Source organism: Onychostoma macrolepis, chromosome 24 (assembly GCF_012432095.1).
Source record: "Onychostoma macrolepis isolate SWU-2019 chromosome 24, ASM1243209v1, whole genome shotgun sequence".
Classification (NCBI taxonomy): Eukaryota; Metazoa; Chordata; class Actinopteri; order Cypriniformes; family Cyprinidae; genus Onychostoma; species Onychostoma macrolepis.
The window spans coordinates 884717-899716 of NC_081178.1; the positions used below are offsets into that span (position 1 = coordinate 884717).

General features: G+C 30.8%; 1 protein-coding gene across 10 annotated transcripts in view; it reads left to right on the forward strand.

Annotated features, from left to right (window-relative positions):
- Nucleotides 1–15000, forward strand: part of ptprma (protein tyrosine phosphatase receptor type Ma) — a 270941-nt gene that overhangs the window by 112866 nt on the left and 143075 nt on the right. For all 10 annotated transcript variants that reach the window (XM_058766082.1, XM_058766073.1, XM_058766079.1 and 7 more), the window contains exon 7: nucleotides 3003–3296. In XM_058766082.1, the coding sequence (XP_058622065.1) occupies nucleotides 3003–3296 (294 nt within the window). The remainder of the gene's footprint in view (nucleotides 1–3002; nucleotides 3297–15000) is intronic.

The window sequence follows — 15000 nt, forward strand, 5'->3', positions numbered from 1 at the left end:
TCGTTCGAGTTTGATAAAGTGTCCAGATTTGATCATGTCTGAACACATCTTCTGGTCTGTAGATGTGTGTGAGTGACAGCAGACAGCAGTGAAGTGAATCAGATTGAAGCATGTGTGACTCTGTCAGCGGGAGGATGGAGAGAGATGTTGCTGTCGGTGTCGGTGTTGGTGTTGGTGTTGTTGTTGTGGGTGTAGCGGAGCGTGTCTGTGGTCACACCTGCACACAGCTGCCAGGATGATGGATGCTCCATTAGCGGAGCTGTAATTGGCATTCTCCACGCTCCACATCCAGACGCCGCTCTGCGGTTCCTCACAGACCTGCTACTGCTGCTATGAGCTCTCAATCTGAGCCTGCAGTCCATCCGTCTGATGATGATGTTATTCCTGTGCTAAAGACAGCCACGACGCTCTGAATTTACCTGTTATCATCAGCATCATAGTAGTGAGCACTCACTTTCTCAGTGAGTTTCTCCACTTTCAATTTTATTTTATTCTATTCTATTCTACTTTATTATTTGATTTGATTTGATTTATTTTTTAAAAATGTATTTATTTTTTTGTAATTTAATTTAATTGTATAATTTTTGTTTTGTTTTATTTTATTTTTATAATTTCATTTAATTTAATTCATTTCTTATTTCTTTTTATTTATTTAATTTTCGTTTCAATTTTTATTTTTTTAAATAATTTTTTGTATTTTTAATTGTTAATTTTATTTTACTTTTATTATTTTATTTTATTAATATTTTTATTAAACTTTATTATATTTTATACTAATTTTATTTTTTACAATTTAATTTTTTGGTTTCATTTAATCTTTTTTTTTTTTTTTTATTAAAAAAAAATTATAATTTAGTTAAAAAATTTAATAATTTTATTTTATTTATGTTTTATTTTATATATTTTTTTTTTTTTTTTTTTTCCTGAGTTAACATCTAGCCCTAAGATGCCATTGCAGCATATGGTTCCAAGCAAAATAGTGTATTTTTATTGTAATGTAATATGTAACATATAAACCTTTTTTAACTTTATTGTAGAGTGTTACTGATGGGTTTAAGACTCGACAGCAAATGCATGATAAACATGATAAAACAGATGTTTTTCCTGTCGAAACATCAGTCACGGGCCTCATTTGTGTTCAGGTTCACTGTGACACTGAAGCAGATTGTCTTGTATTGCTAATAGATTTTCATGCTCTGATGGCGGTTTCTGTGTGTCTGTGTGTGTGTGTGTGTGTGTGTGTGTGGGGCGGGTGAATTAGAGCAGGACCATTGGGGTGGTGACTAATGAAATTGTGCTCATCTAAAACAATGAAGGTCAGAAATTTAATTGGTTTAAGTCATTAGCTCAGAGGAATCAGGCGGGCCGTCTGAAGATTACGCTCTAGATCGCGAGTTGTGGCTTTTGTGCGCGAGCGCCGCGCCGCCGATTAATTGCGCCACTTAAGATTAAAGCCCAGAGACGCGGGGCTGAATTAAATGGCTCTTTGTTGATCCGCGGCTTTTCACTCATCTCACCGTTTCATTAACAAAATGACTCGCCTTCGAGAGCCACGAGCCACGCTTCAGTTCATCTGATGATCAACAAGAGCATGAAGATCAGAAACAAGACCACAGAAAAACACTGGAATTAAATTAACGTTATCACTGTCTGTCATCATTGTGTTTTAGTGAATATTTATTTGAATGAAGTAGCAATTTTTTATGGTTGTGGTTTTTGTTTTAGTTGGGTATTTTCGAACTGCTGTCTGTGGAGAAGTCTTTATCTTATGCAATTTTACTTCTCAAGTACATTTTATGTATTTATAAGTTATCACTGATAAATAAGTTATTTTACTATCATTGGTATACTACTATAGTGTAATATTTTTGTAATTTTTTTTCTTTTCATTTTAATTTTACGTAAAGTTTTAGTCGTTTTTTTTTAAATGTCCATATAGTTTTTAATTAAATTTTAGTATATTTAGTTTAAGCTATTTCAGTATTTCGACTGAAACTAAATAAAAATGAGAAATGTTCCTTTGGCAGCTAGCTTTTTGTTTTCCTCCAGATAATGTTTAATTTATTACTTTATTACTGTTTAGTAATGAAAATGTTTGTATGGTTTTAGTTAACAATTATAACCTTGATGTAAATGTATTCAAAATACTGGTTAATTGTATACTAAATAAATGATAAAAATAAGATTAAATTAATTGAGTGAATAAATAAGTATATATTTAAAAGAAATACAAATTTGATTAAACAAATAAGTAATTTTATTTTTTTTTAGTAGAAAATAAACATGATGTAACAAAAAAAACATGTATTTGCAAATTAATATTTTAATAATATATATTTTAATAATAATTTAATAATAGTAATATTACTTTTCACCATATAAATTTGGGGTTTACACATGAAACTAAAATATTAAAGATATGATGGCTAAATGGCTAAATTACATTAATGTTCTCACTCACTCTCATCATTTTATTTCTGTTAACATGCATTATATTTCAAGTAACAAAAATATGTTTTTTATGGTTTTAGTTAACAATAATCACCCTTATTTTAAAATGGGGTGCAAGATTAGATAAAAATAATAATAAGATTAATCTAATAAATAAATAAGTATATTATTTGATTAAAATAAATGTTGAATAAATAAACAAATAAAATAAACAATACATCTAACCATAATGTAACACAAAAATCCAAATAATATTTTACCTTTATTTATAATTAGTGCTGGGCAACAATTAATTGTGATTAATCACATCCAAAATAAAAGTTTTTGTGTAAATAATATATGTGTGTGTACTGTTAGCACCCTCAGATTCCAGATTTTCAAATAGTTGTATCTCAGCCAAATACTGTCCGATCCTAACAAACCATACATCAATGGAAAGATTATTTATTCAGAAAATTGACACTTATAACTGATTTTGTGCTCCAGGGTCACATATTACAGATATGACGGCTGAAAATGTTGTACTAATATGAATATTGTCACTCTCTCAGAGCCTCCGATCCCCATCGCTCCTCCTCAGCTGACGGCGGTCGGCGCCACCTACCTGTGGATCCAGCTCAACGCAAACTCCATCAACGGCGACGGGCCGATCGTGGAGAAGGAGGTGGAGTATCGCACGCTTTCTGGAAGCCTGATCGACAGCCAACCGGTCGACAAACCCAACCACAAGATCGGCCACCTGGACCCCGACACCGAGTACGAGATCAGCGTGCTGCTCACCAGGCCCAACGAGGGCGGCACCGGGGCCCCGGGGCCCCCGCTCAGGGCCCGCACCAAGTGTGCAGGTGAAGAACTCTCCTTTTATAGATTACAGCTGATTCATTTGACAACCAAAGATGGAAAAGCTGCACTGAAAGCTGTTAAACTACATTTGAGTTTCTCTAGTTTCCCATACCAGTGTTCTTTTAGATACTGTTGTAGGTATTTTAATTTATTTTAATTTATTTAATTTAATTTAATTTCAGCTAAAGTTTTAGTAGTTTTGTTGCATGTTTATTTAGTGTTAGTTATTTTAGTACTTTAACTGGTAATACAATTTTATACAATAAAGGTTTAGCTGAAATAAAATAAGCTTAGTTTTATTTCATTTTTAATTTCAGCTTAAGTTTGAGTAATTTTATTGTTTGTTGTTTATTCATTTTTATTTATTAGTTCTACTTTATTTAGTTTGTTATTTTAGTACTTTATTAGCTGAAATAAAATAAGCTTAGTTTTATTGTATTTTGTTTTTAATTTCAGCTTAAGTTTTAGTAATTTTGTTTGCATGTTGTTTATTCATTTTTATTTATTAGTTCTACTTTATTTAGTTTTAGTTATTTTAGTACTTTAACTTATAATAAAATTTAATATAGGACAGGTTTAGCTGAAATAAAATAAGCTTAAAGTTTTATTTTATGTCATTTTTAATTTCAGCTAAAGTTTTAGTAATTTTGTTGTTATTAATTTATTTGTTAGTACTTATTTAGTTTTAGTTATTTTAGTACTTTAACTTATAATACAATTTATTATAATAAGGGTGTAGCGGAAAAAAGCTTAGTTTTATTTTGTTTCATTTTTAATTTCAGCTAAAGCTTCAGTAATTTTGTTTACATTAATAACCATTTACATTAATAATTTAATACAAAAAAGGTCAATAATGTTGTGCAGAACCTCAAATGAATCAGTGATTCTGAATATGAAGTGATCTATGAATCTTTTTTTGAATTGATTTATTTGAACTGCTTCACCACAGTCCAAATGAACTGATTCACCACAACAAACTAATTCACTACAATGAACTGATTCACTACAATGAACTGATTCACTACAATGAACTGATTCACTACAGTATACTGATTCACAATAATGAACTGATTCACTACAATGAACTGATTCACTACAGTATACTGATTCACAATAATGAACTGATTCACTATAATGAACTGATTCATTACAGTATACTGATTCACAATAATGAACTGATTCATTATAATGAACTGATTCACTACAATATACTGATTCACTACAATGAACTGATTCACTACAACAAACTGATTCACTATTATGAACTGATTCACTACAATGAACTGATTCACTACAGTATACTGATTCACTATAATGAACTGATTCACTACAATATACTGATTCACTACAATGAACTGATTCACTACAACAAACGGATTCACTATTATGAACTGATTCACTACAACGAGCTGGTTCACTACAGTTAATCTTTAAAGTTTTTCAGTTTTAGTGTAAGTTAGTGTCTTCCTAACAATTGCGTTGTTATGTTCAGTGTGTTGGGATTCGTTCATGTGAGTCATTTAACAGGGTCTTCAGTGAATCTCTTGAGTGTGGTGTCATTTAAGGGTCGTCAGCGCAGATTTCATTAACTAAATAAACACTGTTTGTTGTTTAGATGCGGTATGAGTGCGGTCTGGTGTTTCTCTAGTAATGGCGCAGGAAAGCATTAGTGTTATTATGGGTTTGTCAGAGCACTGGGCACATTAGCATCATGCCGCCGGAGCCCCGGGCCCCCAGCAAACCACATGCAATTATCACAGTAATTAAGCAGGTGCAATGACTCTCATTCCCGATGACTGTTGTGATCATAGCAGCGCTCAGGTTCGCCGCGTGACGCTCCCACGCCAGGCTAATCGCTAGTCCATTAGCCCGAGCGCTAACTGCCCATTAGCGCATCACAGGATTCATCAGCCAATCAGACGAGAGATGCTCTGGGCCATAAAGAGCGGAACACAAAACGGCATTTACATCAATTATCATTTCATTCCATTGACTGTCCGGTCATTAGCATATATTTGCTCTGATGGCCTTTAACAGAACGACAGAAGAGCAGAGCATTTACATATTATGATGGACCATGGCATACTTTTGAATATACAGTATACATATGCATAGGTATAAACATACATACAGTAGACATTAACATGCAAACAACATGTTACAACAATGTTTTCTTTATTTATATATATATATATATATATATATATATATATATATATATATATATATATATATATATATATATATATATATATATATATATATATATATGTCTGTGTGTGCGCATTTTTGTGAAAAGTCAGGACATAGATGTGTATAATGACGAGGGTATGGCAGGTATTACAAGCTGAAGGTGGCATCTCAGGACATTGACCCATGTCCCCACTTTTCAAAACGCTTATAAATCACTCAGAATGAGGTTTTTTTGGGGAAAGTTGAAATGCACAGTCTCCTGTAAGGGGTAGGTTTAGGTGTAGGGTTGGTGTAGGGCAATAGCACATACAGTAAGTACAGTATAAAAACCATTACGCCTATGGGATGTCCCCATTTTTCACAAAAACGAACATATATGTGTGTGTGTGTGTGTGTGTGTGTGTGTGTGTGTGTGTATATATGATTGAATGAACAGTACTGTATATGTTTGTGCTGGTGTAATGTAGTAGAGTGGTGTGTTGTAATGGGATCTGAGGTGGCGGCGTCTCTGTTGTGACGGTGTTCAGACAAGAATGAAGTGAATCTTCAGATCTCTGAGACTGCTGCAGATAAACGTGTGGCTGTAGATCATGAGAGCGGCGCTTTGAAGAGCCGACACAGGATTCATACATGCACACACACTCGCCTCACTGACACCAGATTAACTCATGTGACCCCGGCATACTCAACATTACACTCATACCTCCAGCAGGGCCACCTGTTCACACATACACACACACACACACACACACTCACTCTCACACACTCACTCTCACACACTCACTCACACACACTCACTCACACACACACTCTCACACACTCACTCACACACACACTCTCACACACACACACTCTCACACACACACACACACACACACACACATCCTGCAAACGTTATTTTTGAATGTTCTCTGAATGTTCTGAAACAAAGTAACAGTTCCAACTAAAACATTTCAGAAAAAAACATTCCATACATAAATGTATGAATAATGCTAACATTTTGTGAACATTATTAAAGACCAGATAACTTTTAATCAGTTAATCATAACAATTTAACAGAAATTTAATTCAGTTAAATTCATTTATAATGACTAAATTGAAGTACTTTTCTTGCACTAAATATAATTAAAATGCAAAAAAAAAAAGGATGCCACTGCGATGTGAAAATTGCAGACAGAATTGCATAATTCAGTCAAAAAATGGAATTAATTTTTTTAGCAATTTGTCAGCAATTTTCACATTGCAGTGGCATTCTTTTTTTGCATTTTAATTACATTTAGTGCAAAAAAGTACTTCAATTTAGTCATTATAAATAAATTTAACTGAATTAAATTTCTGTTAAATTAATTACAGAATTAATTTAATAACTTCTGCTTCACTAATTACATTTGCATATTCAACAGATGCTTTTATCCAAATCAACTCACATTAGTCAAGATATGCATCTTATCAGTTTATGCATTCACTGGGATTCGAACCCATGACTTTGTGTTGCGAGCGCCAACAGTGATACATGCTAGAAATGGCAGGTCAGGCCAGCGCATTGCATTATGGGATAGTGTGCATACTATAAATACAGCAGCAGTATGTCGTGTGATATTCTGAAGAGTTTCTGGACGAGACAAACGGTTTCCTGAGAACAGAAAGGCGATGACAGTCAGATCCTCTGTCGTTTGCTCTCTTTCTCTCTGGACTCGCGCGTCAGAAGCTCTTGGCTAGCGGAGCGTGCGAACACGACGCTGTAATTGATGAATTCTGACGGATCCCACAGCGCCGGAGTGTGACAGACAGGACTCCAGACTCTTCTTTAATGACCGTCCGCTGCGGCCCTCACTCAAACAAAAACACAGTTCCTCTCAGATTTACTGATGAGATGAGTTACAGCAGCTGCACAATCTGAGCCATAGAGAAACGCTACTTTGAAAAAGTTTGAAAATTATAATAATTGTTATATATAATTTTTGCATGTATTTTAAAATGATCACATTTATATAAAATAATTCATAGATATGACTCACATTTTATACAGTTACGATCATTTAAAAAAAAAAAAATCAAATTTTAAAGTTATTAGTGTTAATTAATATAGATTAGTTAAAAATTAATTGTCATTAATCATTAAAATGAATTATTAAACGTATGTATGACACATTCTATATAACTGATCATTTTATTTATTTAAAAATATATATATTTTAATATTATTTGGAGGAGAAATTATTAATGTTAATTAATATAGATTAGTAAATAAAATATAAATTAAATCAGTTATTAATTCATCACGCAAGTGATTTGTTAAAATGTTTTATATTATTTGGGGGTTAAATAATTTAGAAAATTTAAAGTAAATTAAAAAACTTACATAAATACATATTTTATAGTATTCAGGGAGAAATTATTAATTTAAATCAATTCATTTATTAAAGTTAAAAATGAAATTAATTTCTAAATAAATATATGTTGTCTTATTACTGGAAATTTTTTATTATTTTGGGGGAGAAATGATAAATTATCTATATTATAAAAGTAAATTAAAAATAAATCAGTTATTAAATAAAAATGCGCTGTTGTCTCATTATTACTGAGAAAAATGAAAAGTTGTCGATATGCTCAAAATACATAAAAAGTCTAAATATAATATATGGCGAATTTTTATGTATAATTTAAATTCTATATAGTATAAAAGTTGCGAGGCTGCTCTGGTGTGTATTAGCACTCTGAACACGTTACAGTATTTTCTGTGATCTCCTGTACTGTACTGATAAGTGCTGCGCCTCGTTCCTCTTCCTCTGCTTCTTCCTCCGCCGCGATCATTTTTCTTGCGGTAAGGACTCGTGTCACGCTGAAGGTGACTTTCAAGAGTGTTTTTGAGCTCCGTACCGTCGGGCCTGTGAGAGATTTAGTTTTTCATTTCCAGCGGGATCAACGTGTTTAATTTTCCTGTTGGGAGAAGCGGAGCGCAGAGGAGCAGAGAACGAATCCGGCGCTCAGAGAGACAGAAAGAAGAGAGGAGACGCGCGTCTGACAGCTCCTCCATCACACTCACACTCACACACACACACACACACACACACACACACACACACACACACACACACACACACAGTGACTTTCACCTCTGTATGACTCAAAAACACTAAAACAGCACAAAGCTGCTCACATTCTTCAGCTTCTGATGGAAACATTACAAAGTCAAATGTGGAAAAATTCATATTCTATATTAATGTGCCCAATTTCTACAATAGCTGACAATCATAACCAGATACAGATGCTAATAAAATATTATTTTGAGGGAGAAATTGCAAATGCAAATTATTTTGATTACTGAGGTATATAAAAATAACAAATTATTAGCTAATAAATTAATAATTTATTGGTGTATAATGGTAAAAATACTTCTTATTTAATGAATCTAAAATAAAATATTTTAAAAAATATATTTTTTTAATTATTTATTAGATTAGTAAATATGAAAATTAATTTGATTTAATTAATTTAATTTAATTTAATTTACTAATTTAATTTAGTAATAATAATAAAAATAATTAAATCAATTGCTAAATAAAAGTATGCTGTTGTCTCATTACTGGAAAAAAATTTGAAAGTGATGCTGAAAATAAATCAATAAATAAATATATATATATAAGTCTGTACACTGAAAAAAAAAGTAGTTGTTGTAGAAAAACTTTTCGATAAGTTGTAAATTGTAAATATTTTTCTTTCCCATATATCATTACGATGTTAAAATCCATTGTTAAAATATGATTTGAATATATATGTAAGAATTTGTATTGGAATTTTTTTGTGCCGAAAAGAAAAGAAATTGCTAGTAAATTTCACAATTTAATTACTAAGAAACAGTAAGTTTGAAACACATTGAAATAAATGTGAAATTCTGAAGCAAAAAAGACTGGAATAGTGTTCTCTTGTAAACATACTCCAATAATCTTTGTTTTATTTACAACTTCAAAAAATGATTTTAGCGGTGTATAATATATATGGACTTTATCTATAATTTAGGTGATGTATAAATAAATGATCTGTAACGTAAGAGTTGAGGGTCACTCAGAGCGTGAAATCAGACGTGTAAAGAGAAGAAGAACAGAGAGGCAGAGAAACTCCAGACGGGAATATTACATGATAAACACTAGATTTACATCGAATCAATTCCTCGCGCTTTACACTGAGATCCATAAATGAGAACTTGTGCGATGAATTCAAGCTCATTTTGACTGCAGTCAGAAATCAGTTTAATCAGTTTATTGGTCATACTGTATTAAATATCAATATTTATTCAGCTGGTTTATATTTGCTGGAGCATCTTGCTGGTGTGAAAGTGACGTTTGCTCAGATCTGTGTATTTGAATCGCATATAATCGATTCAGATTACACCGTTTTAAAATAAACAAATCAATAATAAACTTAATGTGATGCATATTTTGTCAGTCATACAGGAATGAAAAACAATTGCCTCAAAAAATTAAAAGGAATTGTTTTCTTTTGATTGGATTTTGAAAGATTAATTGTAATTTGTTTTGTTTTCATTTAATTTCCTATGTTTAAATTTGTGTTAAATCATAAATCCAGAAATACTGAAACAAAAAACATTTACTACACTTACTATTAAACATTTAATAAGGCACTGTTATACAAATAGTAAGAAATTATTACATTGTTAAAATTGTAGGAATTCAAATGATTAGACATTTTTAAATTTTTTATTGAAATTTAATTAAACCATTAATTACATTAATAACGAAGAATTTGGGAAAAATAAAAGATTTCATAGGCCACTAAAAATTCAACTTTTTAAAAACGTTTAATAAATTGATGTTAAATTGTGTAAGTTTCATGATTAAAGTTAATTATGCTTTTTGATTACTAAAATAAATACATTTATAATTCTTTTTTTTTTTTTTAAATAACAGAATCCAGGAAAATTAAAACGGGTAATAATTAATTGTACTAATTAACCTAATCTGTTTTAAATACAAAATAACCTGATTTATATATTTATAAATGTAAATATTTATAAATCGATCATCAATAAGTCATTTTACCTAACTGAATAATGCTTGTTCCACAGCTAGCTAATTTAGTTATTTCAAAACTTTTTAAGTGAATTAATTTAATTGTTTTCACAATGAACAGATTTATGCTGATTCTAAGTGATTTAATTAAATGAATTTTGAAATCAGGTTATTTAAATAAAATCTAATGGATGCAAATAGTTAATAATAAACTAAGCCATGGCTATTTAACAAGTGACAAAAATACATCACTTTAAGTTTTTATTATTATTATTTATTATTTTGTTCATGTTAAAACAGTGTAATCTAAGTAGATGGAAATATATATATGCAATTCAGATGCATGAATGGAAAAGATGTGTTTTCTTGTTTATCATAATTGATTTCTGCTGGTGTCAGATCCGCTCTGCATTTCATTAATCCAGTAGAAATGAATTGACTCTGCATTCTGCTCAGTTTTCAGCCTGAAGCATCATTTCTATGGTAATTCCTTCTCTGTCGGTGTCTAATCTCATTGGCCTGTTGAGCAGATGATGTCATTTCCTGTTCTTTCTGCTGCGTGACTGTTAACTCGTCTCCTGCACTTCTGACTTTATCCTGATGAAAACACCCAGAGACAAAAACTCAAACTAATCGTTTATATCTTGATTGGTTATTTTTATTTTTATCTAATTTCTTCTTAAATTTCTTATTTTCAGTTGTTCTTTCAATTTAGTATTTTGTAATATTTTAATATTTTGTATTCATTTTATTTTTATGTTTTCTTATTTTATCTTATTTTAATATTTTGTTGTTTTTTTTATATTTTGTTTTCATTTTTATTTTAGTTAAAGATGTAGTGATTTTGTTGTGTTTTTGGTCATTTTTTTAGTTTTTTTTTTTTTATTAGCTATATGTCTATATAGCTTTTATAAATTTTCAGTTCATCCGGTTAAACTAGATGAGAAAGAAAAAAAGTTTTATTTATTTCATTTTTTATTTTGCTATTTTATTTTATTATTCAGTTAAAAAAAAAAGTTTTAGTTAACTAGAATATCCTAGAATATTTATTAATGCTTAATAAATGCAGGTTATAAAATCTGAAAAAAATGTGTGTGTATATATCAATTATATATAATTTTTTTGGCCGTTTTTGTTGTAGTTTAGTTAGTTTGAGCTATGATTTATTTTATTTTAATTTCAGTTTTTCCAGTTATATTAGTTGTTTTGTTTGTTAATGTACATATTTAGTTTTAGTTTTCATTACCAGTAATATAACCGGTTAACACATTTAGTTATGTTCAATTAAATCTGCACAATTCTGTTCACCAAAAATCAACAAGTAAATGCAATAAATAAATTCTAGCCTTAAAGTTATGATTAAAGTCAACTTTAATATTTGCGATGTTTAATATTTAATACTTGTATTTATGGTCAAACCTGATCCAGTTGCTCAGGCTTCATATATAGGGTATTCTAGTGGAGATTTGATTTGACTTCAGGTTTCAAACCTCAGGGTTTTAGTTTTGAGTTACCAGCCCAGATCTTTAACAGGTTTACAGCACTAGTGCAGTGTGATGTGATATTAGCGGCTGAGGGAGTTCAGGCCGTGTGTGTGTGTAGTGTTTTGTGAGGGTTTTGTTTTCTTGTAGCTTGAGGTTGTGAAGCAGTATTATCCCCAGGACTTTTATTATGCCTTCTGATAGTAAGGTTCACTTTACCCCTTTGTCATTTGAGGAGAGCCTTCGTTCCCTGATCTTCAGGAGCTGCAGTGAATCAAACACTATCGGCGTGTGTTTTCAGAGCGCATGGACCTGCATATTAGAGCAGCTCTTTATAATTCATTTTACATGAGCAGCGTGGTAAATAGAGTAAACCTGGCTTTTATCCCTGAAGTAGGGCATTACTCTGGAGCCCTTGCTTCCTCTCCCTGTGGAAAGCGCCGGCGCCTCGGGCAGATTCACAGAGATGAACATGTGCTGGAGAGCAGCTAAAGTCCCGCTGTAACTCTGCTCGCTTCCTGGAAAAGCTTTGAATCCCAACTGAACTGTCAAGTTCACCCCAAATAAATTCAAATTCTGTCATCATTTACTCATAAATATGAATTAATATGTGTATATAATAATTTAAATAATATTTATATTATATATAATAATTTATGAAATATTTAACAATTTAAATAATATATTTGTCTTAATTCACACTTAATTTAATTAGATATATTTTATTATATTTATAATGCTGTTCTATTTATTTTATTATAAATGTTAAATAAATATAAATATTATTATATATTATAAATATTAAATAAAGAAATCGTTATTTACACACTCTGAATAAATAGTTATATAAAAATATTATATTGTGTCTGTTTTATTACATTGTTACATTATATTACATTGCATTAAATTATGAATATTACATAATTATAAATATTAATATGTATTATTAAGCATTACACAAAATCTGTCATAATTTACTCACTCTTGATTATATAAATTTTATTATTTATAACATTGTTATATTTATTTTACTGTAAATAAACAGTCATGAATAAATAGTTATATTAGATTTTATGTATTTTATTACATTACATTGTTGTATTATACATATTAAATAATTGATGATATACTGTAAATGAAATAAAAATAAAAATAAAATTGTCATCATTTACTCAATCTAAATTGTATTTATTTGATTATATTTACAAAATTATTCATTTTATTATTATTATTATGAATATAACATTTTTATAAATATAGTATAATGTTATTATTAAATAATTATAAATATTAAGTATCATATTTATAAATTTTATATTAAAACCCAAAACTTAAAATTCTGTTATTATTTACTCAGGCTGAATAAATAATTCTATTATATTATATAGAATATATATGTGACCCTGGAGCACAAAAGCAGTCTTAAGTCGCTGGGGGATATCTGTAGCAATAGCCAAAAATACACTGTATGGGTCAAAATTCTACAATTTTCTTTTATGCCAAAAATCATTAGGATATTAAGTAAAGATCATGTTCCATGAAGATATTTTGTAAATTTCTTACCGTAAATGTGTAAGAACTTAATTTAAAAAATAATTCTAAAATCAGAATCAGAAATGCTGCCTTGGCAACTAAAGGAAATAAAACAAGTTTAAGTACTAAAATTACTAAATTAGAAATATGTGACCCTGGACCACAAAATAAGCAGCACAGGTATATTTGTAGCAATAGCCAACAATACATTGTATGGGTCAAAATTATCCATTTTTCTTTTATTCCAAAAATTATTAGGATATTAAGTAAAGATCATGTTCCATGAAGATATTTTGTGAATTTCCTACCGTAAATATATCAAAACTTCATTTTTGATTAGTAATATGCATTGCTAAGAACTTCATTTGAACAACTTTAAAGATGATTTTCTCAATATTTAGATTTTTTTGCTCCCTCAGATTCCAGATTTTCAAATAGTTGCATCTCAGACAAATATTGTCCAACAAACCATACATCAATGGAAAGATTATTTATTCAGCTTTCGGACGATGTATAAATCTCAATTTTGAAAAATTGACACTTAAGACTGGTTTTGTGGTCCAGGGTCACATATTAAAAATATGCAGATTGGACCATGTGTGTAATGAGGGCTGTGGTGGTGTCCTGCTGATGTTGTTCATCTGACCTCAGATCAGTGCGCTAATGAAGGTCTCTCAGGGGATGACATCATCATCATTTAAAGAGCTAGAAGCGAATCGGGCGGCATTGAGACGAGGCCGGGCGAAGTGCACTCTGGGTAGAGTGATTGAGTTTTGATTGTGGGTTTTCAGAAGCTGTCATTATTGCTTATGAAAGCGCTTTGAAGCGGATGAAAGCAGCGGCGTTACGCAGATGGCTCTGTGGATATCGCAGAAATCCTTTCACAAACAATACACACACACACACACATGAAACACGCTCGCTGCGTTTGATATTCACTCTCAGATTGACTTTCTTTAGTCCCTTGATTTTACTGAAGAGTTTCCTCGCCGGACTCCAGCTCGACACAAACACGGCCTCAGATTATTATTGTTTCGCTTTAAGACATCACACTCTTACTTCAAATGGACAAACTGTGCATCATTAGAAAGATTAAAGGCTCTAGCTTCGATATTCAACCACAAAACTCTGTTGCAGAGACATTATTAGAAAACAATAAATCTGTATGTGTGATATTTCAAATAGAATATCCACATGCATTCATATTCAGTCATGTCTGCAGGGGTTTATTTGTGTTACCATAGCTTCACTGAACAGCGTTAATAAGTTCTCATATTCCAAAGATGCGCATACATTGAGAAATATTCATATATTTACATGTTTACTTCATATTTCTTCAGAAGGGGTTAATACAGCACAAAATCTGCTTCAAATAATCATGTTTTCCCTTAAATAAACTATTTATTTAATTATTTTTATTTATTTTTATTTATGCACAACAGTATAACAATACATCGTCGTGAACAACA